Raw genomic sequence first — 25669 nt, 5'->3', positions numbered from 1 at the left:
AAAGCTATTTTAAGTATTTTATTTTACATGTGGGACTACACATAAATTAAGAGTTAAAGCTTGAACACCTGGAGACATACAAAACACTAACAAGACAGGGAAGAGTCAGTCTGGTTAAACTGGCCCCACAGCTGTAACATCCATCCATCCATTATCTATACCCACATATTCCTTAACCAGGGTCATTAGAATCTGCTGGAGCCTATCCCAGCTCCCTTTCGGGTGGAATGCAGGGGTACACCCTGGACAGGTCACCTGGACAGGTCACCAGTCCATCACAGGGCCCAGCTGTAACATCTGTGGAGATTTTCTGTGTTTTTATTTAAGGTGAAGCAATCAATGGGGTGAGGATTCTTCCTATTGCTACCACTCTGTATTACATGTATCAAATCCATTTTAAATTCTAACTAAGATCCCAAACATACCAAATCTGTCTGGCTGATTGTTTGAGGAAATGTCCTGAAATTCCCTTGAGGATGAATTTTATCTTATGTAACTAAAGTGACGCACAACACATATTGGATATCTATATTTTGTAAGTTGTGGCCATGGAGACTTTGGACTTTGGAGTTTTTTTCATTCATCCATGGTCTCTTTGATTGCACTCACATAAAACAAACCTTTCAAAGTTTTAGTCAGTGATGGTTTAGCCCTCCGCCTTCTCTTTTCATATAGAGTTTTCTGCTCTGTGTTTGGAATTAAAGACAATGTGTAGATCCTCATTAAAAGGGCTTTGTGTATATGCATTATGATGCCCAAAACAGAAAAATAAGACCCAAGTTGTAATAAAACTGAACCTTTTTCCTTCTGACAAATTCATGTTTCCTACCTTATTTAGCCTCTCTTTATACATTTAGTGTTTATATCAGTTTGCTGTCATCTCCTGTTTTAGTGGCACAGTGATACTCTTATAGCATCTTACAGTCTCACGTTGTCAGTGTTATTAAATAGTGAAATACTTGGCCACACTTGGGGAAAATAAAACCATTCACCAATATGTGCCCAGCAGTGTTAATTTTGGCACCTGATTCATTTGTCATTTCTCATATTCTTGTTTAATTTTTATGTATTAAAACAAAACAACAAATCATTTCTCTGGAGTCATAAATGCATGCAGAACTCAGGGTAAGATTAAATATGGCTTCATGTGGCCATCAAATAAAGAGGTTGTAGGAGAGATGATGAGATGTATGGCAAAGCTTCAGGCTCAGCCTGAAGTGTGTGTATGTGTGCATAGGACATCTTCAATGCTGTGATCAAACAGAACCCATTCCTGGTGCACCAGCTGCCCTGCTTCTGGAACGTCCAGCTGTCCGACCACACTCGCTCCGAGCAGTGCTACAAAGATGTTTCAGACCTTAAGGTAAGAACCCACTGTGTGCATACTCAATAACTCAAGTTTACACCAGATATGAGATGTCACTGGAGTAAGTGTTGTTGTAGCATCCATCTGTTCAGTCAACACCAAGACTGACTGACTGAAAAGTGATGTGCATACAAGTGATGTGCATTTGGTTCTACTTTAATAAGAACTCTCTCTGCTTTTTGACCTTGACCTTTATTTACTAGGTCTCAGGAGGTGTGAAGGTATAAAGCATGTGCAGATATAAGCAATGTAAAATTTCAAATATATTGTTGGATCAGGCTTCATGCCCAATGATAAACAAAAATCAAATTTCACTTGTTTTTCATGACCCTTTAAAGACCCTAAACTAGCAGTGATGAGGCTCTCAAACAGGCAGCCATCTGTACAGGGTTAGTGCAAATAATATTCCATAATTTCTGGATGTCTTTTTTATTGGTCTTATAAGTGTTGCATCTCAGAATAAAGCAAGCATTCTGGTTCTTTTAAAACAAATTGATATACAAATATTAGAGGCTAAGTGCTTATGGATGGATGTTGCTGTCACATGTCTACCCAAGCCAACATGATGAACAATGACAGAACACCAATAGCTAAAATATGTTATTAATTGGTAGATGCAGTCACTTAATTTTCCTGCATTAACAGTTACTGGACCACCTTTTAATCCATTTTTCATGTAAACCACTTTTATTACCAAGGGATACAAAATACAAGAGGCTAAATTTGCTCAAGAAAACTGCTGCCTTCTGCTGAAATATTGCAGTAGAATCATCGAAAAGATCACGTAAGCTGGAACCTGTGTGTAATATGAGTATAATATGAAAATTGGTTTATATAAATAGCAGTTACTAGTAGCACACCATTGATTGAATGTTCACTCGTTGAACATTTTGAAGTTTACTTTTTATATGTAATATGAAAAGCTGCCCACTTCTTGCAATCTTACAATAGAAAGCAAGAATAACTGTAAAAGTAAATAAAAATGTAATAGTGTGTGCTGAAGCAAAAACATCTTCAAAGTATAATTAAAATAAATGAAGAGTTGATTAGTAAATACATTTTTTGTGCACAAACACAATGGATACTGCAATGTCAGTAGAGACCACTGAATAACAGTGTCCATGATGGTCCGTGCATTGTAACAAAATAATGTGAGCATGACAACAAGATACGGTAACCTTTTTCACTGGTCTATTCTCTGCGGTTCTTCTGAACAGGTGATTCACTGGAACTCTCCTAAGAAGCTGCGAGTGAAGAACAAGCATGTGGAGTTTTTTCGCAATCTCTATCTAACCTTTCTTGAGTATGATGGCAACCTGCTGCGGCGAGAGCTGTTTGGCTGTCCGAGTGAGGCTGACCACAACAGTGAGAATGTACGTGGAACTGTTTCTGTGATCTGGTTGTGCTTCTTATGATGACATTATATGACGACAACTTTGCAATAAACTTTTCAATACTACTACTACTTTAGAATTTGGTTGGTGCGTTGGCATACCCAAATACCAAGTTGTTATCTTAAAAATAATAACCTAATGTCAAGGAGTAAGTATGTTTTGTCTGTAATTAAACCAATATGTACATTTTATATTATCAATGTGTTTTGTATTTAAGGCCAGATATTGTGACAGTCAGTAGAGTCTGACAGCTGAAAACTAAACCAAACAGCAGGTTCATGCTATCACATGATCTAAGAGCTTACTAGTTTAGATATTGCATCAACAACAGGACATTTTATAGAAGCATAAGCTTTTGTTTATTTGCAGAGATTTTGATTCTGTTTGTCAGACCTTATGTTTAACAACATGTCTTGTATGTCTAGAGGTGACATAAAACCTTTGATATCAAGTGGGATTTAGGGATTCTCAAAAAGACATCTTATGCTATGTTAAACCCTGGCTGTCTAAATGTCACGTCAATAATGAAAGCTAATGTCCTGAATGTCTGCATTCCTCTGCCCAGGCTCTCCATGACTCATATTTCTTTATAAGCAGTCAAGTGTGGGCAGCTAATTTATATACAGCAGAGTTTATAAGATGGCTACTTTACATTTATGCTCACTGTTCTAGCCCATCAAAATTTTCATGTAAAATATTTGAGTAATATGGAGATTATATCAGACAAAAGAATAAATCTGATAACAAGAGAATACAACTGAAAAAGTCTTAGCCAGCGACTGTGTTGTGAGACCAGATGTTTCTTTTCCATCTTGGTAGGAGGAGTTAATGAGGTGAACTATAGACTCTCTCAATGCCGCTGCCTATCATACTGTGACTGCAAGAGAATGGAAGAATGTGATTACAAGGATGACTGACACAAACACATCATGCCTGCCCACCACGCATTCCTTGTCACTTAGGCATTTATCAACAAAATTGCTCTGTGTCACTTTGTGATTGCATATTGTGGTCTCCAGTGTGACTACAAAATACAAGTGCTTCCATTAACATATTTTTTTCTTAATTGTACAAAGAGAAAGCTGCACTGCTTATCTTTGCTGATTTGCAGACTGTTTTACTCCCCATCTGCACTCAAAACTGGTATGTTCATACATTTTCTGGTCAGGATAGCTTTTTTGAAATCTCAGTTATCTTTAACTGAAATTCGTTTTATGGTTATGGATTATGGATTATCAATTATACCAGTGTTTTGTTTCAACTGATGTATTATTTCTACAAGTTAGATGTGTATGTAATGCACTTTGTTTCAGTGCTGTTCCCCTAGTGAAGCATGCTGTTCATGGTTCTATTTCCACACAATCTAGGTCCCACACATTTTCTGCGAGCTTTCCAGTTTTACTGCCAGGATGCAGAGCTACTGTAGGCAAAAGAGCAGTTAATACAATTGGGATTTGCAGTACTTGTAACTGTGTTGAGGGGACACTGCTACAGTGTAGATGTCATGCACCTTCTTAGCATTTCTTCTTCTTAGAATCAAGATGTATGCCCATTATATAATAGCCAGGGAAATCCCTCTGTTTTATGCAGTTTGCATGATTTGCAGATTGGTACTAAAAACAAGGCACAAGCAAACACATATGTCATTTGTGCTGCACGTATTTGTAAATACATGAAAGGATTTGTTGAATTAAAGTTTAGACAGTACATAAAAGTCAAAATATTACTGAATCCTATCAAATTAAATTCATTCTCTTGGACCATAGCAGCCTGCCCAAAATTTCATGTGAAACCATGCAGTAGTTCAGTACGACTTTGTTTCAGTCCTGGTGGAAGTTGTCAACAAGCTAAAAGCTTGACAGTTTATGGCCCGCAATCCTGTACTTTCCTGTATAATATTAATACCTGTTTTCCAGATATTCTTGTAACTTCTTAATACTTTTAATCAATCAATCAAAGGCACAGCAAACAGAAGAGTATTCAGGTTGGATTTGAGAAGTCCTGGAGTTGGGGCATGTTTAAGTTCTTCAAGAAGTTTGCCTGCATGCAGTATAGCAGCTGAAAGCAGCTTCGCCCTGTTGAGGTCTGCTAGATTTGCCTATTTAAGACATATTATAGAATGTGTCAGAATCTTCACTCAGATCTAAACTTTAGCAGGCACGTTGTGGTCATATGTAAATGAACAATTTATCATCTCAAATAAACAGCAAGACTTGGAGGTCTCATTTATGACTTCCACATTTTATTGTCTGGTCTTCCCAAAAAGGCTGCTCATTCAGAGCATGAACCAGGAGAAAAGAACACATCATGTGTGTTCTTAAATCTTTATCCTGCCTACAAGTTACCTACAAAATAGATTTTAAAGTGCTACTGTTAATTTATATATTACTCAGTAATATGGGGCTCTACAGTCCAAGAATTGAACCCTGGGGGGACTCCATGTGTCACTGTGATCCACTTAGATTTACAATCGCTGATAGAAACAGTGTAGCCCCTGCCCTAGAGATATGATCTGAACCAACTGAGGACTGTACCTGGTAATCCCACCCATCGTTCCAGTCTGTCAAGAAAGACTTTATGGTTCACAGTAACAGACATATCATTTGACACCTTAGTCGGTGTAATCTCAGTGTAAAATAATGTTTTCTGACGCCAAACCGAAATATTTACCACTGGTAGTAAATGTGGAGCGTTTAGCCTGATTAGATTTTTTTGGTGTGCTTTGCTGCATAAAATCTGCATATTATTGAGGTAGCGGAAAAAATCTTTTAGTTAGTTTTTTTTATTTTTATACTTCCATTAACTGCAAGAACAACTGCTAGAGCTATGAGCATACATGTGTTATGGTCCGGTTACAGACTTTTATTTTGGTGCCTGTTTTCTGGTTTTGCCTATTTAGTTTCAGGTAGCTTTCTGTTTTTTAGTAATGGGTTTCACCTGTGTTCAGTTGAGCCACTGTATAAATACTTCCCTGTTTTGTTTGTTTCTCGGTGAGGGATTAATGTTTGTTCAGGTCATGCCAGAGTCAGTGAAGGGTTTTCTTCTTCTTCTCCTCCTTTAGGCTGATCCCTTCAGGGGTCGCCACAGCGAATCATCTGCCTCCATTTTACCCTAACCTCTGTATCCTCCTCACCCACACCAACTATCCTCATGTCCTCCTTCACTACATCCAAGAACCTCCTCTTTGGTATTCCTCTAGGCCTCCTTCCTGGCAGCTCTAACTTCAGCATCATTTTACCAATAAGTTTTACAAAATCAGTGAAGGGTAGAGTTTTGTTTTTAGTTTTGCTTCCATGCCGAGTGGTGGAGTTAGTGCTGAGAGAGCTCTCAGTGGTACCTGAGCCTGTTTCTGCCCAAAATAAAGACTGTGTCCAGCATTTGGGTCCTGCTCTCGATCCCTCACCTCCACTACACATAACAGATGTCATTTTCATTAATTGAAATACTTTATCAATCATGCTAGTGAAGACTGTTTGTACAGCTACAGTTATTTAAGCTCTGTAGTAGCTCAGCTGCTGAAAGAACAGTTAGTTTTAAGGATAGTGACAGCCCTACTTTTCAGTCAGTCAGTCTTGGTGTTGACTGAACAGATGGATGCTCCAGCAAGACTTACTCCAGTGACATCTCATATCTGGTGTAAACCTGAGGTTAGCTCACTGTAGAAAATATATTGACACACAGACGTCCTTTCTACAATTAAGTGCAATAACATGAATGCCTTTCAACAGAGAGTGCCTGAAAGTGTGCGGTGTTATTTGCATTTATACAAATGATTGTGTTGAAGTTGCAGAGATACATAAAAGATTAGAAAGATATTGGTGAGGAAATGGGATTTACTAGTTAGAGGCTTTGTCAATGGGATTTTCATGCAGCCTTCCACCAGATCCATTCAGAATTGATAGAACATGTAACTTTAGTAGCAGAGTTTATACTTTTCTCTGTTGTTTAATCATTCAGGCAGCCGATCCTTCGTACCTCCTCAGCTTACCCTGCTGAAGGTCACAGTGGTCAGGTCTTTCTACAGTACCGTCATGGTGTGTCAGACTCCTTTTTTTGCCAACTTTTTTTGTCAGTCCTATTGTGTTCTTAACTCAGGAAATAGTTTGCTCACTCAATTTTTCAGAGTTTGAGCAGTGATTTAAATCCCATTATAGTGATGATTAGACTAATGAAATCACTCAGGGATCTAGTAGCACATTGCCTTTTAGGGCCACAGTGCCACCGCAGCCCAGTCACTCACTGCAGCTCACTAATCACACTGTTCAAAGCAGCACAACTCCACACACCAAGTCCTGACAGCCCTTCAACCATTTCTTTCCACTGTTCCCCACAGCACAACTCAGCTGTGCTTTGTTGCGTTTTAGCTATCAAGTTAGAAAGACCTAAGAACAGAATTTTGATATCCATTTATACACTGGTTGATGTATTACACATCACTTTTACAGTTTGAACATATTGTGCAGAAGTCTTCAGGCTTGTCTTCAGCAAAGCCTGTCACTCCTTTTGTGTGACATTTCATCAGAGAGTTGACAAGAGCTAATCGCTGAGAATTAATTGGAAAATTGCATTTTATTTGCATGACCTTGTAATAGCTTGGTACTAAATTGACTTGTGTAAGTTTGGAGTCTTGGGTCTGGCAGGCAGTGGCAGACTGGAACACAGAAAAGCCTTAAAATTTAACCCATGCTGCTCCAGTGCGGACCCCAACAATTCGGTATTATATATATATAGGCGCAGGCAATTAATTGCGACTGTTGTAAGCATGGTTGAAGGATCGCATGTTGTTCTTATACGTCCTGCAAAATGTATGTTTTGAAGGGTTTGGGGAGGGCATTAAAATATGTTTTTCTTTTTGATATAATTTACGGTCTTAATTAAAATGACAATGTTATGATAAAGGGTTAACATTCTGGTTTATGTCCTTTTTCTATACAGCTCCAGAAGACTTTGTCAGAACTAGATGAAGATGATCCTTGCTACGAGTTTCGTCGAGAGCGATTCACTGTTCATCGAACACACCTTTATTTCCTCCACTATGACTATGAACCCAGCTCTGACAATACTGATGTCACTTTAGTCGCCCAGCTCTCTATGGACAGGTAATCTTCTACACAAACAGTAAAAGAGCTCAGCTTGCTCATTTCTTACATTAACACTTTCCTTGCATGCAAAGAGAGACCTTTTTGAAAGATGCAATTATGTGCATTGACAGCAGTTCAAAGGCTTGAACATGAAACTAAGAAAAACTAAAAATAAATAACTGTTGGTTAAATCAGTGCAAAAGATGAACACCTGTGGGTTCTCTCTAGTTCTGATAAAACATCAAAAGTACAAGCCTCTGTAAATAAAACTAAAGAGCAAGACAGGAAAGTCACCTACAACTCAGAAGCTGTTTCGTAAGTATCCAATCACACAAAATGGTGTTGTTTAAATTGTTCACAGTGAGAATAAGCTACAGATTACACTTGGTTCACTTTAAATTAGTGGGATGCCTTGGACTCATTCACCAGTTATTGCATTGTTTATCACAACTGCAGTAAATGAAGTTCTGGTTTGTACCTCTGACTATGTTAATCACAGTTTGCTCTTAATAGTGGTGCTTTTACCAGACATGTTAAATGAGTTTTTTTGCATCCACTCATACTTTCCCTATGTACAGCATTTTCCAGGCACATGCATGCATATAAGAGCCTACTGAGAAACCTGGTTTAGAGTGTAAATTGGCAAATAATCATGTTTATATTTCAATTTTCAGTGGTCATTTACAAGGGACAAAGCTGTCAGTTTTCTACTATGCTACTGGCCACCATCCTAAGACACAGTATCTGATGAGCCATACAATGATCAGCTTTCAGATTTAGCTAATTGTGATAGCAATCCATCCAATTTCTGATTTCTGTTGCTGCTTCTGCTTGTGTGAGCGTGTATTGAACTCGTATAACATACAATGGTCCAGTCATTTCCTTTTCTGCAAGTTTTATAACAAAAATTAACTGGAAATGTTACATGGTCAAAAAACTATAGCGCTCTATTCTTGCATGAAACAAATTGCCCCCAATTCTTGCCGGAAATGACATCAGCATTGTTTTCAATATTTATATGAAACGCTAAATTATTTAAGTACAAATATTTAACAATTACTTAATCCAAACAATAACTTATCTCACATCTATATAAATAAACAAATAACATAAATGGCTCTTACACATCCGACCCCTAATTGGTTGGGCAGGTGACAAACCAATTATCATAGACATATTCAAATATTAAGAGCCATTGAATTTTAACATTTTAAATAAGAAATAGCAACTTAGTTCTTTCACATTTCCTTTGTCTTTCTTCTTGATGATTCTTAGCTATTCTGCGTACCTATATTGCCTCCTGAATTAAACAGTTTGTTTACAGGTCTCTCTGATATATTTGTCTTGGTTTGTAACTTCACTCAGCATACAGCTCCACTGGAGTCTGACAAGGTTTCTACTACTCTTCCCATTATCCATGAATGGCGTGGGTAAGAACTGTCTACCCCTAACACCACATCGCCTGGTTCAAAGTCCCTTTTAGGTCTTACCTATTTACTACGCTTTTGTAGAATAGGTAGGTACTCATGAGTCCTACCCATATGCTGATACTGGACCTGTTTCCAGCACATTGGTCCTCTTTTCTGAAGAGACCTGGTGGTAGTTTGGGTTGAGTTTTCAACAATAGTAAATGTTTAGGCGAGCCTCAAGATCATTTGGATTGTCTGATACACTAGTTACTGGTCTGTTGTTAATGATGCGTTCCACCTTGCACATGATGATGTGGAGACTGTCATCGTTGACAGACTGTTAGCGCTAAGTATCCTCCTTTACTGTATGGATTTGATGCTCCCATATTCCATCCTGATGGGAAGCAGCTGGACTGTTGTTTGTTCAACTCTTCCACTGAATGTGTGACAAACTGAGCACTTATATATCAGCTTCCAAATAGCTGTGTTAGCTTGGGGGATCCAGAATTTTTGTCTGAGCATAGATAGCAGGTAATTTTGACCACAGTGCCCATATCGTTGATGAATATCACTTAGAACAAGAGTGGAAATTCTGGAGTGTTTAGAGAGAATCATAGGATGCTTAGATTCTTCTGGCATGGCTGCTTTGTTACCTACCACCCACTCTTAATATTCCATCCTGAAGCACACAGTCAAGCTTGTACAGTTGACTTCTTTTCTTAATAGGAACATTCTTTCTCAAAGCCTCAATTTCTTCTGAGAAGCGTTGTTTCCAACTGTACTGAATGAGTTGAATTTCTGCTCGATTTAGGTCTTCCAGGCTCAATGACATTGTTGATCTGTATTTTTGCATTTGATCCTGTAAAAGGACTGCTTGTTTTTCTGGGTCTTTCGCTGATTGTGCAATGGATGAGTGGAACTGTTTCCTTGCTTCACATAATTGTAAAAGTGTTTCTTTGAGTCTTAGCATCCATGCCATCACCCTTTTAAATTGAAACCAGCCTGAGTACTAATCAGTTAACTTGCTCATAACATCATTGCCTTCATGGATGTTGAGAACATTGACTTTGATTTCATTTTTGATTTTAGGTCTTATTCTGGAACTTGACTCATTTACCCTGGTCTTCGTGGCCATTCTTCTTCTGGTTTCAACAGAAAGTTGGGCCCTTTAACCTATGTTTCTGCCCACACAAAGTCCTTTGCTTTAAGACCTCTAATAGCTTGAACTGCAGGATTTTGTGATGACTTGACAAACCTCCACTGCAGTGGAGTAGTAGCATCTTGTATTAGTGAGGTACTGTTTGCTACAAAGGTTCTGAAGCAAGCACTCTCATTCCCAATGTAGCACTGTAGTGCTGTCAGAAAACAGACTGCTGTAGTGGGATTTGAAGTTCTTGTCTTAGTACTTTGTCCATTTGACAGCTACTGCTGCTGTTATCAGTTCAAGTCTGGGAATTGTAATTTGTTTGAGTGGGCTAATTCTTGATTTTCCCATTAACAAAGAACAATGTTTCTGATTTTGTTCATTTGTAAGTACCAGATAAGTTGCTGTACCATATCGCTCTCACTGGCATCAGAGAAATTGCAGCTGTGCTTCTGTTGTGCTTCTGAACTTCTCTGGTTTTACACACTGTTGGATTTTGAAGTCTAAGAGGTGATTTAAATCTTCTAGCCATCTGATCAGCATGCTTACCATCAATCACTTCATCCCATCCATATCCTTGTTTACACATATCCCTTAAAAGGAGTTTGACTGGTAGGATGAGTGGCACCAGAAAGCCAAGAGGGTCATAAATTGAATTGACGACAGAGAGAATACCTCTTCTGCTCAATGGCTTCTCCTGTACCTGGATGTTGTAAGTGAAGGTGTCATTTTCTGTGCACCATTGTATGCTGAGTGCTCTCTCGATGGGCAGAGAAAACTGATTCAAGTTGAGGTCTTTTATTCCACCAGCACTGTGATCTGCTGGGATAGACAATAATACTTTTCTGCTGTTGCTTACCCACTTTATTAAGCATAAACCTCCTTCAGAACACAAGTCTCTAACGTCCTTCACTAGGTCATTTGCTTCTTTTTCCGTGTACACTGATCTCAAAGTCATCTTCATAAATATTGTACAGAACTGTTTCAACAGCCTTTTGAGATGCTAAATTTTTTCTGTCTTCTGCTGTCTTTCTCAGTGCATAAGAGGCACAGCTAGGTGACAAAGTGGCCCCAAATAAATGCACCATCATTCTATACTCCTCTGTAGGTGCATTCAAAGCAAAGCAGATCTGCTTCCACTTCAGGTGAAGGTGAAAGTGACTTGTGGCCAAGTATGGTGACCCATCCAAGGTGCACACACACAGCAGTAAACACACACCATGAACACACACCCAGAGCAGTGGGCAGCCAATGCTGCGGCGCCCAGGGAGCAGTTTGGGATTTGATGCCTTGCTCAAGGGTCTCACCTCTGTCGTGGTATTGGTATTGAAGTTGGAGAGCGCTCTGGCTATTCACTCCACCCCACCGACAATAGCTGCCGGTCTTGAGACTCAAACCCGCAACTTTCGGGTTACAAGTCCGACTCTGTATCCATTAGGCCACAACTTCCCCAGGAACCTTCACTTAATAGAACATCGACTCCACATCTGCCATCATGGCTATTGGTTCTTCTCTAGATCCGGTGAGCACACTGATGACTGTATTTGTGAGGTTCGGACCTTGTAGCAATTAGTTGTTTAGAGACATCCCTTAAAAGGAAGCAGTACAATCAAAGACCCCTCTTATTTTCTTTTTTTGGGGGTGGCACCCCATGGTGTGGTATGTACCATACTCTTTTGTCGTTGCAATCAAGCTGTTCTGTGGGAACTTTAACTGCATATCCTTTCTTTATTATATTCTTCATGAAGTTACTGTAGTCTTCAAGCAAGCTTGAGTTTCTTTGTAGCTTCCTTTTCAGGTTAGCAGCATGCAGTTCAGCAACAGATCGATTGTTTGGCATTTTGACTGATTAGTTTCTCAAAGGCAATTTCATACAGTGATGCCCATTCTCAAACTTCGTGTTTTCCTACACTGACCTCAAGACTTGTTTGTCCTCCTGTGACATTTCTTCTTTCTCTTCATAGTGGCATTCAGGAAAGTCTGAATTATACTGTTGAATCAACAATTGCTCCATTTCCACCACTGAGAGATGATTAACTGTATGGTGCGGCAGTTTAGACCTTTGTGCATCATCCAAAGGTCCTTTTCTGCAAGTTTAATAACAAAAATTAACTGGAAATGTTACACGGTCAAAAAACTGTAGCGCTCTATTCTTGCATGAAACAAATTCCCCCAAGTTCTTGCCGGAAATGACATCAGCATTGTTTTCAATATTTTTATGAAATTAAGTACAACTATTTAACAATTACTTAATCCAAACAATAACTTCACATCTATATAAATAAATAACATACATGGCTCTTACACTAATAAAGAGCATTACAGTACTTCTGAAAAATCCAGGGGTTTTACCATTAAACATCCTCAATCTACTTTTTCTATGCTAATCTGGCTGTTTTTATTAACAGTGAGCATGGGGATTATAAGCAAATTTGTGCAGTGAGCTTTGCCTTTATTTGAACATCCAGTTTCTGCTAAACTCATTTGCTAAAGTCATTTGTGTTACTCAAAGTCTTCCCTACAGACACTGAATTGTATTCCCTATTTAAGAGAACAGACACAGCCTTTTTCAATGTAACATTTACATGTACAGCAATGTCTTTAGCACAGAGGACGATTACAACTACATTTTCTGAAGGTTACAACAGTCAACAATTAGTAGAAAGTGTTCATGTAATGATGACTGTATGAATGCGCTGTTTACTATTACGGTACCAATCACCTTAGAGAACCTTTACATTCAATTGAACCTTTACATTCAATTGATGTCCAATAACCAAGTTCCATATATAGGGCCCTCTATAGGGATATATAGGACCATACATAGGGCCCTGTATATCCCTATACAGGGAGTAGGGTAGACATTCGGACACAGCCCGTCTTTAGCTTGCTGATGACGTCAAGGCGTTTGCCAAGTGCTGTAGAGTTGGCCTGCAGGGGGGATGTAAACAGCGGCCAAAAACGCAGCATTAAATTCCCTTGGTAGATAATAGGTACGGCATTTCAGCAGTAGAAGCTCCACATCTGGCGAACAGTGCTTATAAACAGTCTGTATGTCTCCGCACCCCGAGTTGTTGATAAACAAACACACACACCTCCCCCTTTAGCCTTACCGGAGGCTGCAGCCCGGTCTCCCTGGTGTGGAGTGGGTCTGTAGCTGAACAGTGGATTCTGGGACTTTTTCTGAGAGCCAGGTCTCGGTGAAAATCAGAGTGCAGCATTCTCTTACTTCCCGTTGTGTTGTAATCCAGGCTCTAAGCTCATCCAGTTTGTTTTCCAGAGCCCGCACATGACATTAGCTAACAAAAGGCTCGGTAGCAGTGGCCAGCTAGCACGGGCTTTAAACCTAGCATGGAACCCTCCTCTCTTGCGTCACCATCAATGGAGTGCTCTCCTCGGGTCAGCTACCTCACTTTAGCTCGGTGCTTCAGGCCTTCCCGGGTATTGGTGGTGGCTGCAAGAGCAAATAATGATATGTAGCCCTGGGTGTATAAAACCGGCAAATTCAAAATGGTTGTCCGATTTAGCGGGTATCCTTCGTTACAAAATATTTTGCATAACTGGATTTGCATGTATTACTTTTTATAATACTGGTTCTACTGGAGGTTTTTTTTAAAGGGGGTTTTTCCTCTCCACTGTCGCTCTGTGCTTGCTCACAAGGGATTAGTTGGGTTTTTTTGTTTTTTGTAAAGTGCCTTGAGAAGATTGTATTTTGATTTGGTGCTATACAAATAAACTGAATTGAATTTAATTGAATTGAACTGAATGTGCCATGGACATATTTTTATATTTTGGCTTTTTTGTTCTATACATTAAAACCTTCATGTATAACAAGTTTTTTAAATTTTTGTATACTTCTTATGTTGCACTCTTTGCAGGCTGCAGATGCTGGAGGCCATCTGTAAGCACTGGGAGGGGCCCATCAGCCTGGCGCTCTACATGTCCGACGCCGAGGCTCAGCAGTTCCTGCGCTACGCTCAGGCCTCCGAGGTACTGATGAGCCGCGGGAATGTGGGTTATCACATCGTGTACAAAGAGGGACAGTTCTATCCAGTCAATCTACTGCGTAATGTGGCCATGCAGCAGGTCAACACACCCTACATGTTCCTTTCAGACATTGACTTCCTGCCCATGTATGGCCTCTATGAGTATCTCAGGTAAAAGGAGATATGCTTGTTAATTATTAATTACTATTTTTAGCTTGAAGTGGTTAAATTGTATGTAGCTTGAAGTAATAACTATATGTTAACTGTGTGTTTTTAGGAAATCAGTAGTGCAGCTAGACATGGCCCATACCAAGAAAGCTCTGGTAGTTCCAGCCTTTGAGACGCTGCGATATCGCCTGTCATACCCAAAATCTAAGGCTGAGCTGCTCTCTCAGCTGGACATGGGTACACTCTTCACCTTCAGGTGAACCACTTCTCTGTTTCTTTAGCCATTTGTGTTTTAGAGTCTTTCATTCAACCGAAAACTGCTGCAGTTCGTTTCATTCCCCTGTAACAGAGACTGTGCAAATTATTAGTACTGATGCATGTATTATGTTACTCTTTAATTATTACTCACCATAATTTAAATTAACTAAATCCTCAGGCCACACTGGAAGTGTGTTGCTTGGACTGAGCTTGCAATACAGTGATATAAAATTAAGAAATTATAAGGCCTTAAATGATGGACACTGACCATATGATGTTCACTTATGTCGTTGGAATGCTACATTTTAATGTGAAAAGGTGGGTATACTTAGACAAAAACTATGTATGACAAACACTAAGTAGCTTAATAAACTTAACTAACATGTAAAATATCCAGTATACAAAATTAAAAAATATATCAAAATACACAATCATTAAGCCTTTCTGTAACCAGCATAAGTATGTGTCTTGATTAAAGGTAGGTTTACCGTATAGTTGCTTTTATTGCTGTCTTTATTCAGTGTGTGGCAGTGCACACACAGCCCTTCTCACACCACCCACTGTGGCCTTAATGCAGCAACATGTCGGTAAGATTTTTCTGTATAGTTGGAGAAAAGAGGTGTTTTTCTTCTGTGCATAGCCCTTACGGGTGGTCATGCTTCCTTCAGTCACACTCACTTTTCTTCGCTTGCCTGGAATTTTAAGTCAGTAAATACCTCTTTTATTTTGGTGGTGGGTGTTCTGGTGGCACAGACAGAAAAAGACATAACAGTGTTTTTCCCATCAAAATTGATTTGGTCTGCAGTGTGGGGTAAACAGAGACGCTTTAAATACAGTCTAGATTTTATGAGAGACACATTTGTAACCAAAACACCACCTATTAAAAAGTGTAAATTACATTTTTTCCAATAATAGTTTCTTTTTTCTCCTGGCAGGTATCATGTGTGGACTAAAGGCCATGCACCGACTAACTTTGCCAAATGGCGGACTGCGACCACACCCTACAGGGTGCAGTGGGAGGCTGACTTTGAGCCTTACGTCATGGTAAGGAGGGACAGTCCTGAGTATGATCGTCGCTTTGTGGGCTTCGGCTGGAACAAGGTGGCTCACATCATGGAGTTGGATGCACAGGTATCTGACTCATCTCAGTTCCATGCAGCTGGTTGATGTTTAAAAAACATAAGACATATTTTTTTCTTTTAAATAAAAATTGTAGATGTTAAAGTCTGCAATATACAATGATGTCCAACATTTGAGCAGGAAATGTCCACCTCATATTTTTTGATTTAGGAAAACAAATTAATTTCATAAAAATGAGAATTCAGACCATCATGATAAAATGAATGAACTAGTTTCATGTGGGTGAATGGATTTTACATCCTTACACCACTTACACATTTTTTTATTAGTATTAGTAAGTCTCTAAATAATGGGAATGTAGCCTCTGGTTCAGTGTTTTTATTTTATGCTGCTATATTATGCTTCTGCAGAAATAATATCTTTTTTTCCCACAGACTCTGGATGCTCTTTGATCACCTGAATTGTGTTCTTTAAATTTTCAACTATGGCCCAAATTTCAATCTGAACTTCACAATAGATAATATCATTTAATTTAAGGTACAACAGTTTGTCAGGACACAACCCGACTCCAAATGAATAATAATATAGCTCTCTGTCTCACAAATATGTAAAGAGGTCATTTTTTTCAGCTAAAGTTTTTAATAACTAAGGCAATAACATGTCATTGTTTTTTTCAGCTTGTGTAGTTTCTGTTAAACAATATTACTCAGCAGTCAACACTGAAAGATCTTAACTTTTGTTTCTCCACAGGAGTATGAATTTGTGGTTCTTCCCAACGCCTACATGATCCACATGCCTCACGCGCCCAGCTTTGACATCACGAAGTTCCGCTCCAATAAACAATACAGGGTCTGCCTCAAGACCCTGAAGGAAGAGTTCCAGCAGAACATGTCGCGGCGCTATGGCTTTGCTGCTCTTAAGTACATGACGGCTGAGAACAACAGCTAGCCACCACTGCAGACCCTCACACCCTCCACCATGAACTACTGACACACTTCACCAGCTGGGGAGGGGGTGGACAATTAACAGACTTCCCATATGAGGCCATGAGGATACTTTGAGTTTTACTCAGACTTTGATAGAACATTTGAATCTTAGTGTGGGACTGCAAGAGTCTTTATGTCCATATTTTGTCCTTTGATGTGGACAAAAAAAAAAAGGATCCAGGAGAAGCACACTTCTGCCAGGATGTTAATGCTGTGAAATATGAAATATTTGTGGACCCTGAGCTCCAGCTGTGGCATCTGACAGACAGCAGGCAAAGAAAAGCAGACATCAATACCTTGGCATAGCTCCTAAATCCTCTTTTCTCATATGACAAGGGAAGTCTATGGATGGCTGAAGCTTGTCCACATGGTTGATATACAGTATCTCCACATTAGCCTGAGTGAGCTACTAAGTGAGTGAGTGTTTCCAGTATTTTCTTATGACTACACATTCTGACAGCATCTGGCGCAGCGGTCCTGTATTTTAAACTGGTGCCAGCACACTCTGCAGGCACACCTGTTGTAAGTCTTTTTGGTATGTGAAGCTGCCAGGCCACCACACTGAGCAGCACAATGCCAAGCACCAATTAGTCAATCTTGCAATCCTGATGGGTGGAGCAGGGATAGCCAACACATAGTCGGGTGGATATGGGGAGATCAGGAAGTCTGGAACCACTTATAAGTTATATTTTCTTTCTTTCTCACTCTGGCCTCTAGTTTAAACACATTATGATGGCAGCCAATGATCCTGTGACAATGTATGTGTGATAATAAAACTGGTGCATCAGGTCATCTGCCTGTTTGTAGCTGCAAAAGTGAAGAATTAAAACTAGACACTGGAGTCTATCCATCCATTTATCCTTCAAAGGATGTGGGGGAGACTGGTGCCAGAGCTAAGACCACTGTTTTCTATAATTATGTGTGTTGAAATCTACTTCACCAGCCATTATCACACCTCACAGACCCTGTAGAGGACATTTCCACATATTGATTACTGAGGAGTAAAAAGAGAGATGGGGGCATTTAAACATTTTTAAAATCTGGCTAGAAAGCATGTCAAAAGAAACTCTTCAAGAAGTGATTCAATTCAGTCACATGAATCAGGAATATCCAATTAATCTCTCTAATAACTGGACAAACTAAAATACATGTGAAAGCTCTAACGAGCTAGCAACTGGACCTTGATTTGGAAGTTTAGTCCATCAAACTACCGCTCTTCCATTTGTATGGCCTAAATAAGTTAAATACAGTACACTACCACTACATACTGTTGTGAAACTAAAGGCCTCTCTGTTTAGTGACAGCATTCTGTCACTTTACAGCAAGCTGCAGGAGTGTAGTCATGCAGGTGTGGTTATATAAGTAAATAAGTGGTGTGTCTGATTGTCCCTTCAGTATGCTGGTGTAGGTGATGCACACTGTGGGAACCAAAAGCCACATACACACATTTACATTGTGGGGACTCGGCCTTCCACTTGCAGACCAGCATTTGGTCCCCACCATGTAAATCAGCTTTATGTTAATGACTTGGTGTAAAGTTGGTGAAAGGTTAGGATCAGATTAATGTTGGGGTGAGGCTTAGGGTTAGGCAAGTAGTGGTTATGGTTATTGTTAGGTTAGGGCAAGTCCCTAGGAAATTTTTCCCTTTGTGTGTGTGTGTGTGTGTGTGTGTGTGTGTGAGATGGGTGGGGGAGGAGCTGCAGTGTGGGAGTAGGGCAGTGCTAACTGATACCAGTGCTGCTGACTGCTACCTGAATAAAAGCAGAGTCTAAACACTTCGTTGCCTCTGTGTTTCATCATTTCCTTGTGAGTGTATAGATGTATTTTTGTGTCTCTGGAACTAAGAAAATAACTGTCCAGAAATAATCTGTGTTATCGTCAAATGAAATATGAAATTAAATACTGAGGACTGTCTCCTATCTATAGGGTTGTCAGTTCGATCCCTGGTTTCTCCAGTCTACATGTCAACTTGGCTTTAGGCAGGACACTGAACCACAGCTTGCTGTTTCACAGCCGCTTTAGGTAGCTGCACTCATTTCTGAGGCTAGACTTAAAACCTTCCTTTTTGACAAAGCGTATAGTTGGGGCTGGCTTCAGGTAACCCTGAATCATCCCTTTGTTCTGCTGCTATAGGCCTAGATTACCCGAGAATCATCGGTGCACTGAGCTCCCCTACCCGAACCCTCCGCTCCCTTCCCTTCCCCTCTTCTCATCTCCTGCCTCCTCACATGTATAGTCCACCACTGAATGTCACTAACCTTGTGCTCTGTCTCTCTTCCCTAGTTTGTGCTCTCTCCCTCTCTCGGTGTTCTCTCTCTGTACCTTCTGCAGGTGTCCCTGGTCCTGGAGCTGTATATTGTTGATGTGCAGTTACTGGCCCCACCAACCTGCAGTGTCTATTTGTTGTTTATTGTTGCTGTTCTTTTCTCTCTCCTCTATCCACTCACCCCAACCGGTCGAGGCAGATGGCCGCCCAAACTGAGCCTGGTTCTGCTAGAGGTTTTTTCTTCCATTAAAAGGAGTTTTTCCTCTCCACTGTCACCAAGTGCTTGCTCATAAGGGATTTGTTGGGTTTTTAGTTTTTGTAAAGTGCCTTGAGATGATTTGTATTGTGATTTGGTGCTATACAAATGAATTGAATTGAATTGAATATATTTGAGGCTGGAGGAACAGTGGGTTGACCTGAATATGAAAACAATTGACAGCAACAGAGTGGAGCACCCAATTTCCCAGCTCCCTGGTGTCTGACTTTTAAGGGATAGCTGTAGAGGGGGGCCCACCCCAGGTGGGCGTAAATGAATTTCTCTTCAGTGTGCAGGCACATATGACCCATAGCGATAGCCCAGAGGGCTGCGCACCAAAGAGACAGAACGAAACTTTCACAGAATTTTGATCAGTCAGTTGATCAGCGCATATAAAGGAAGGAAGGACTCGGGATGAATCCTTCACTGTATTTGTCAACCCCATTGCAATGTGTAGACATTTACATATGTGCCAAACATATGCAGCAATTAATATTTCTGAATGAAAACTGCAATCTGTCCCTGTGATCTCTTGCTAGCGGTTGCTTGGTCTCAGAGTGAATCATGGTTCCATATTGACACCTGGTGGTCATTTCATTTTATTTTAAATATTTTATGTAGCAGATTAACATATAAATGTCAACACTTTGTTTACTGGTGCATGCAATTTGATGTAAAGCCACAGCGCCGCTACAGATTACAGTGTTCAATAGTTGTTAATTGTGTTGAAGCAGCTCTGTGTTTGAAGCAAATGTGTTGCTACTATATGTTTGAAGCAAATGTGTTGCTACTATATGAGATTACATTACTGAAGGTTACAGATCATTGTTGTGACAGAGGTAGGGTAGGGTTCTGTCTCCCAGAGGTCTGAGTGCAGTCTCCTCACGTACAGCAGTAATGGACATTATCTGGAGTGGGCCGATTGAAGCAATCAATTACTGTCTTCAGGCCTACCCCCATTTACAGCACAGGTAGCAGCAACATGTGCACAGTTTACCAAAGCCAAAGCATTCCTCCTCCATCACATCTCCTACGAGTACATGATCACTACATCTTCCAGGTGTACTGATTTATGAGTGTGGAGTATGTGTGTGATTTTTAATGACATTAAAGAACAAAGAAAATCTGTTTGCGCACATTCAGATAGAGTGCAAATGTATACACAATCAGAACACACTATACCTGTTTTCAGTATTTAAAGAAATTACTGACATTTTACAGTGTTCAGTGTACATTTTGTGTTACTGCTGTTTGAGACATCAAGAGGGAAAATTCCATTTAAATCCATCATGGTGCACAGGAGCTGTGATGCAAATCAAATCTATTTCATACACTTGCTGTTTCATTACTTTTTTTGTTGGGGAATTAACAACTTTACTGGCTACAATGTTAAAAGTCATCTTTGGTTTCGATGCACACTATAAATAAAAATCACAGTAAGAAAATGCACAGAGGACAGTCATTTGAAAGTCGTAGAAGCAACTTAGTGTTTTTTGAGACAGAGCACTGACGTTCTGCTGTTATCATCCGATCAGCACTAGCTGTCTTGGTTATTTTCATTGGCACATCATCTATTCAGCTACCAACTGACCACTGAAATCTAATCACTTCAACAAGAATACCAGCCAGGCTCATTTCTCATTAATACACTAGTCATTCTTATTGCCAGCACTGCCTGCTGCCACAACTCCCTCCATCATTCTAATATCTTCCCCACAAGACTAAAGTTGCTGAGCCCTATTGCTGCTGTTGCCTGGATTCTTTCAGAGCTTCCTCAAACAGCTGGCATTTGCATTTTTTACATTTGGAATCAGTGCCAACATTATTAAATTCTTGCTTTCATACAACTTACTTGGCTTTGAACATTGGCAGTGGACATATATTGTGTGGTGTAGATTTGATCAATATGAAAGTTTTTCATAGACGGGACTGAAAAAAGACAGGGATTAAAAATGTTAAAAATATACTAGTACCGGGTTGGACCCCTTTTGCCTTCAGAACTGCTTTCGTTTCTGAAATACTCCGACCAGCCCGTCTGGCACCAACAACCATGCCATGTTCAAAGTCACTTAAATCCCCTTTGTTCTCCATTAGCTATTTGTGTTAACAAGTGTAGGTAGCGTTATATTGCATACACGGTCATCTGTTGCATCTGCTGGATCCATAGTTTGATTTTCAGGCGAAATAACTTGACAGTCAACTTTAACTTTTGCACACAGTTCAGAAACACTACCCTTTCGTTATGTTAGGGATGAAAACATCCACTAAAATAAACTTCTGTAAAAATATATATCAGATAAGTATTTTTTTCAACTTTTGAGATAAATCTGTTAATCAACTTCAGTTCTGATTAAAAACTAAATGTTTTTTTAAAATACAGGATTTTAACTCCTTAAATGCAAATTTCTTAAGCGATATCACGGATTTGGGGATAAAAAACACACCAAATGTTTTCATAATAAAAAGTGATTGTGGACTGGATTTTTTTTTAACCTTTTATCACAATCATGTCAAAGATTAGTACCAACACTGATTTTGATGCATTGTTAGTTTTTGTGCAGAGTCAGATTTTAATTTTTCTAATTTACTGTTCGTAGATGTTTTTGCCCCAATGACTGTATGCCAGCAGCGGAGTAACGTGACATTACTGTATGGATTTACCGTGTGTGCGATCCATTTGTTGTGATATCAGTGTGATATATCTGAAAGCAGGTAGTGTAGAGTTTTATTAATGAATAAACATTCAGAAATGTCTAACTTTAGCTTGCTGTTATCTGTCATTGATAAATGGCCAGCAGTAGCCTAACTTACATACTGCATGAAATTAATGTAATTATCAACTTGTAATCAACATTTACTCTGTCTCAAAGTGGCTTTATTGACTTTAATGTTTGCCAATGCATGACAATGGAAAGACATCAAAATAGATTTTGTCCAAATACAGTAAACATAAAATAAATAGGAATACAAGTGATGTATTAAAAATATGTCTAATAAAGAGTCATCCATCCATCCATCTTCTTCCGCTTATCCGGGGCCAGGTCGCGGGGGCAGTAGCCGAATCAGGGATACCCAGACTTCCTTCTCCCTGGACACTTCCTCCAGCTCTTCCGGGGGGACACCGAGGCGTTCCCAGGCCAGCCGGGAGACATAGTCCGTCCAGCGTGTCCTGGGTCTTCCCCGGGGCCTCCTCCCGGTGGGACATGCCCGGAACACCTCCCCAGGAAGGCGCCCAGGAGGCATCCGAAACAGATACACGAGCCACCTCAACTGACTCCTCTCAATGTGAAGGAGCAGCGGCTCTACTCCGAGCTCCTCACCCTATCGCTAAGGGAGCGCCCGGCCACCCTGCGGAGGAAGCTCATTTCAGCCGCTTGTATCCGCGATCTTGTTCTTTCGGTCATGACCCAAAGCTCATGACCATAGGTGAGAGTAGGAACGTAGATTGACCGGTAAATCGAGAGCTTCGCCTTCCGACTTAGCTCCTTCTTCACCACAACGGACCGGTACACCGACCGCATTACTGCTGCCGATGCCCCGATCCATCTGTCAATCTCGCGTTCCGTCCTTCCCTCACTCCTGAACAAGACCCCGAGATACTTAAACTCCTCCACTTGAGGCAGGATCTCAGCGAATCACTTTTGTCTTGCAAGCGTGTCGTGTTGTGTGTGTTGTATAGTTCGTCTACAGACTAGCAACAGACTAGCTATAGTTTAACACACCTAAAAACCAACTAAACTCCAAACAATTCATTAACTGCTACATTCCGGTACTAGTTAAGTACCTTTCTATTTTGACCGGTACTTATTGCTATTTCCCGACTTAGCGCTCGTTAGCCTAGCGGTTAGCTTAGCTAGCTAGTTAGCTTAGCTAAAATGGCCTCTCTCTTTCTTGCTCGGTGTGCCACATGTTTAGTTATTCCTCTGCCTCCTTTAGCGATAATGATACCTGTAATAAGTGTAAGGTTCTGTTAGCCTTGGAGGCGAGGATCACTGATTTGGAAGCGCGGCTCCGCACCTTCGAACAAAAGCCAGCTAGGCCAGCCCCGTTAGCTGGTGTGGAGCCAACGAACTCAGGGTCCGTTATTGGTCCAAGGGCAGCTCTGGAGCAGCCCGGAGAATTAGCCTGGGCGACGGTCCGAAGGAAACATACTCCTAAGCAGAAGCCCACGGCTCATCACCTGCCTGTTCACGTTTCTAATAGATTTTCCCCGCTCAGCGACACACCCGCTGAGAAACCGACTCTGATAATTGGCGATTCCATAGTCAGGAACGTGAAAATAGAGACGCCAGCGACCATAGTCAAATGTTTCCTGGGACCAGAGCGGGCGACATCGAGTCAAATCTGAAGCTGCTGGCTAAGGCTAATCGTAAATATGGGGAAATTATTATTCACGTCGGCAGCAATGACACCCGATTACGCCAACCGGAGGTCACTAAAATTAATGTTGAGTCGGTATGTAACTTTACTAAATTAATGTCGGACTCCGTAGTTTTCTCTGGACCCCTCCCCAATCTGACCAGCGATGACATGTTTAGCCGCATGTCATCGTTCCGTCGCTGGCTGTCTAGGTGGTGTCCAGCAAACGATGTGGGCTTCATAGACAATTGGGCCACTTTCTGGGGAAAACCCGGTCTGGTAGCGAGAGACGGCATCCATCCCACTTTGAATGGTGCAGCTCTCATCTCTAGAAATTTGGCCGAGTTTATTAGCCGACCTAAAGCCTGACAATCCAGGGTGGGGACCGGGATGCAGAGACTCAGTCTAAAACGCCTCTCTGCAGTTTCCTTAGAGCCGCCGCCCCCCTCAAACCACATAGAGACTGTGTCTGCCCCTCGAACATATAAATCAAACAAATCAGAAGTTAACAGAAGAGGAGTTATTTATAAAAACTTAATAAAAATTAAGACCACTCCTCTTATTGAACAGAAAAACAGAACTGTCAAATGTGGATTAATAAATACCAGGTCTCTTTCATCTAAATCTCTGTTAGTAAATGATTTGATAACTGATCACCAAATTGACCTGCTTTATCTTACTGAAACCTGGCTACAGCAGGATGAATATGTCAGTCTGAATGAATCAACCCCCCTCAGTCATAAAAATTATCATGTTCCTCAAAGCACAGGTCGAGGTGGAGGAGTAGCTACAATCTTCCACTCAAACTTATTATTAAACTTTCATCCTCAGAACAGTTATAACTCATTTGAGAGCCTCACTCTTAGTCTCTCGCATCCAAACTGGAAAACACAAAAACCAGTTCTACTTGTCATTGTGTACCGTCCACCTGTCCCTTACTCAGAGTTTTTAACTGAATTCCCTGACTTTCTGTCTGATTTAGTGCTTAGATCAGATAAAGTTATTATAGTGGCAGATTTTAACATTCATGTAGATGTTGAAGATAACAGCCTCAGCATTGCATTTAATTCTATATTAGATTCAATTGGTTTCATTCAAAATGTTAATAAACCCACCCACTGTTTCAATCACACCCTTGATCTTGTTCTGACCTATGGCATCGAAATTGAACATCTAATGGTTTTTCCCCCAAATCCTGATTTGTCAGATCATTCTTTAATAACTTTTGAATTTCAAATGATGGATCATATAGCGTTTGGAAGAAAATTCCACTACAGCAGATGTTTATCCGACAACGCTGTTAATAAATTTAAGAAAATGATTCCATCTTTATTTGCATCTATGCCAAGTGTAAACATAGTGGAGGGCAGCTGCTTCAATCCCACTCCCTACCAAATTGATCATGTTGTTGACAGTGCTGTAACCTCACTGCGTGAAACGCTTGATTCTGTAGCCCCTCTGAAAAAGAAGTTGGTGAATCAGAGAAGACTAGCCCCATGGTATAATTTACATATTCGTACCTTAAAGCAGGCATCACAAAGGCTGGAAAGGAAGTGGCGTTCCACAAACTTAGAGGAAATTTTTCTAGCCTGGAAAAACAGTCAACTAACATATAAAAAAAGCTCTCGGTAAAGCCAGAACTGCATACTATTCATCACTAATAGAGGAAAATAAGAACAATCCCAGGTTTCTTTTCAGCACTGTAGCCAGGCTGACAAAAAGTCACAGCTCTGTTGAGCCCAGTGTTCCCTTAGCTCTCAGCAGTGATGAATTTATGAGTTTCTTTACAAATGAAATCACAACTATTAGAGATAAAATTCAGCAGATGCTTCCTATACCTGCAATAAATGAATCTTCTACTACAGTAGCTCTTGAATTATCTGTAGGACCTCAGTTATGTTTAGACTGCTTCTCTC

General features: G+C 40.3%; 1 protein-coding gene across 1 annotated transcript in view; it reads left to right on the top strand.

Annotated features, from left to right (window-relative positions):
* Positions 1-18650, top strand: part of large1 (LARGE xylosyl- and glucuronyltransferase 1) — a 107302-nt gene extending 88652 nt beyond the window's left edge. Inside the window, exons 10-16 of the mRNA XM_026326798.1 lie at positions 1238-1363; positions 2584-2739; positions 7696-7859; positions 14273-14551; positions 14658-14804; positions 15742-15937; positions 16637-18650. Of these exons, the coding sequence (XP_026182583.1) occupies positions 1238-1363; positions 2584-2739; positions 7696-7859; positions 14273-14551; positions 14658-14804; positions 15742-15937; positions 16637-16834 (1266 nt within the window). The 3' untranslated portion in view covers positions 16835-18650. The remainder of the gene's footprint in view (positions 1-1237; positions 1364-2583; positions 2740-7695; positions 7860-14272; positions 14552-14657; positions 14805-15741; positions 15938-16636) is intronic.
* The last annotated feature ends 7019 nt before the right edge of the window (positions 18651-25669 follow it).

Source organism: Mastacembelus armatus, chromosome 23 (assembly GCF_900324485.2).
Source record: "Mastacembelus armatus chromosome 23, fMasArm1.2, whole genome shotgun sequence".
In the NCBI taxonomy this organism is placed as follows: Eukaryota; Metazoa; Chordata; class Actinopteri; order Synbranchiformes; family Mastacembelidae; genus Mastacembelus; species Mastacembelus armatus.
Note: the sequence above shows the minus strand (reverse complement) of the source record. Positions and strands in the feature narration are given on the sequence as shown.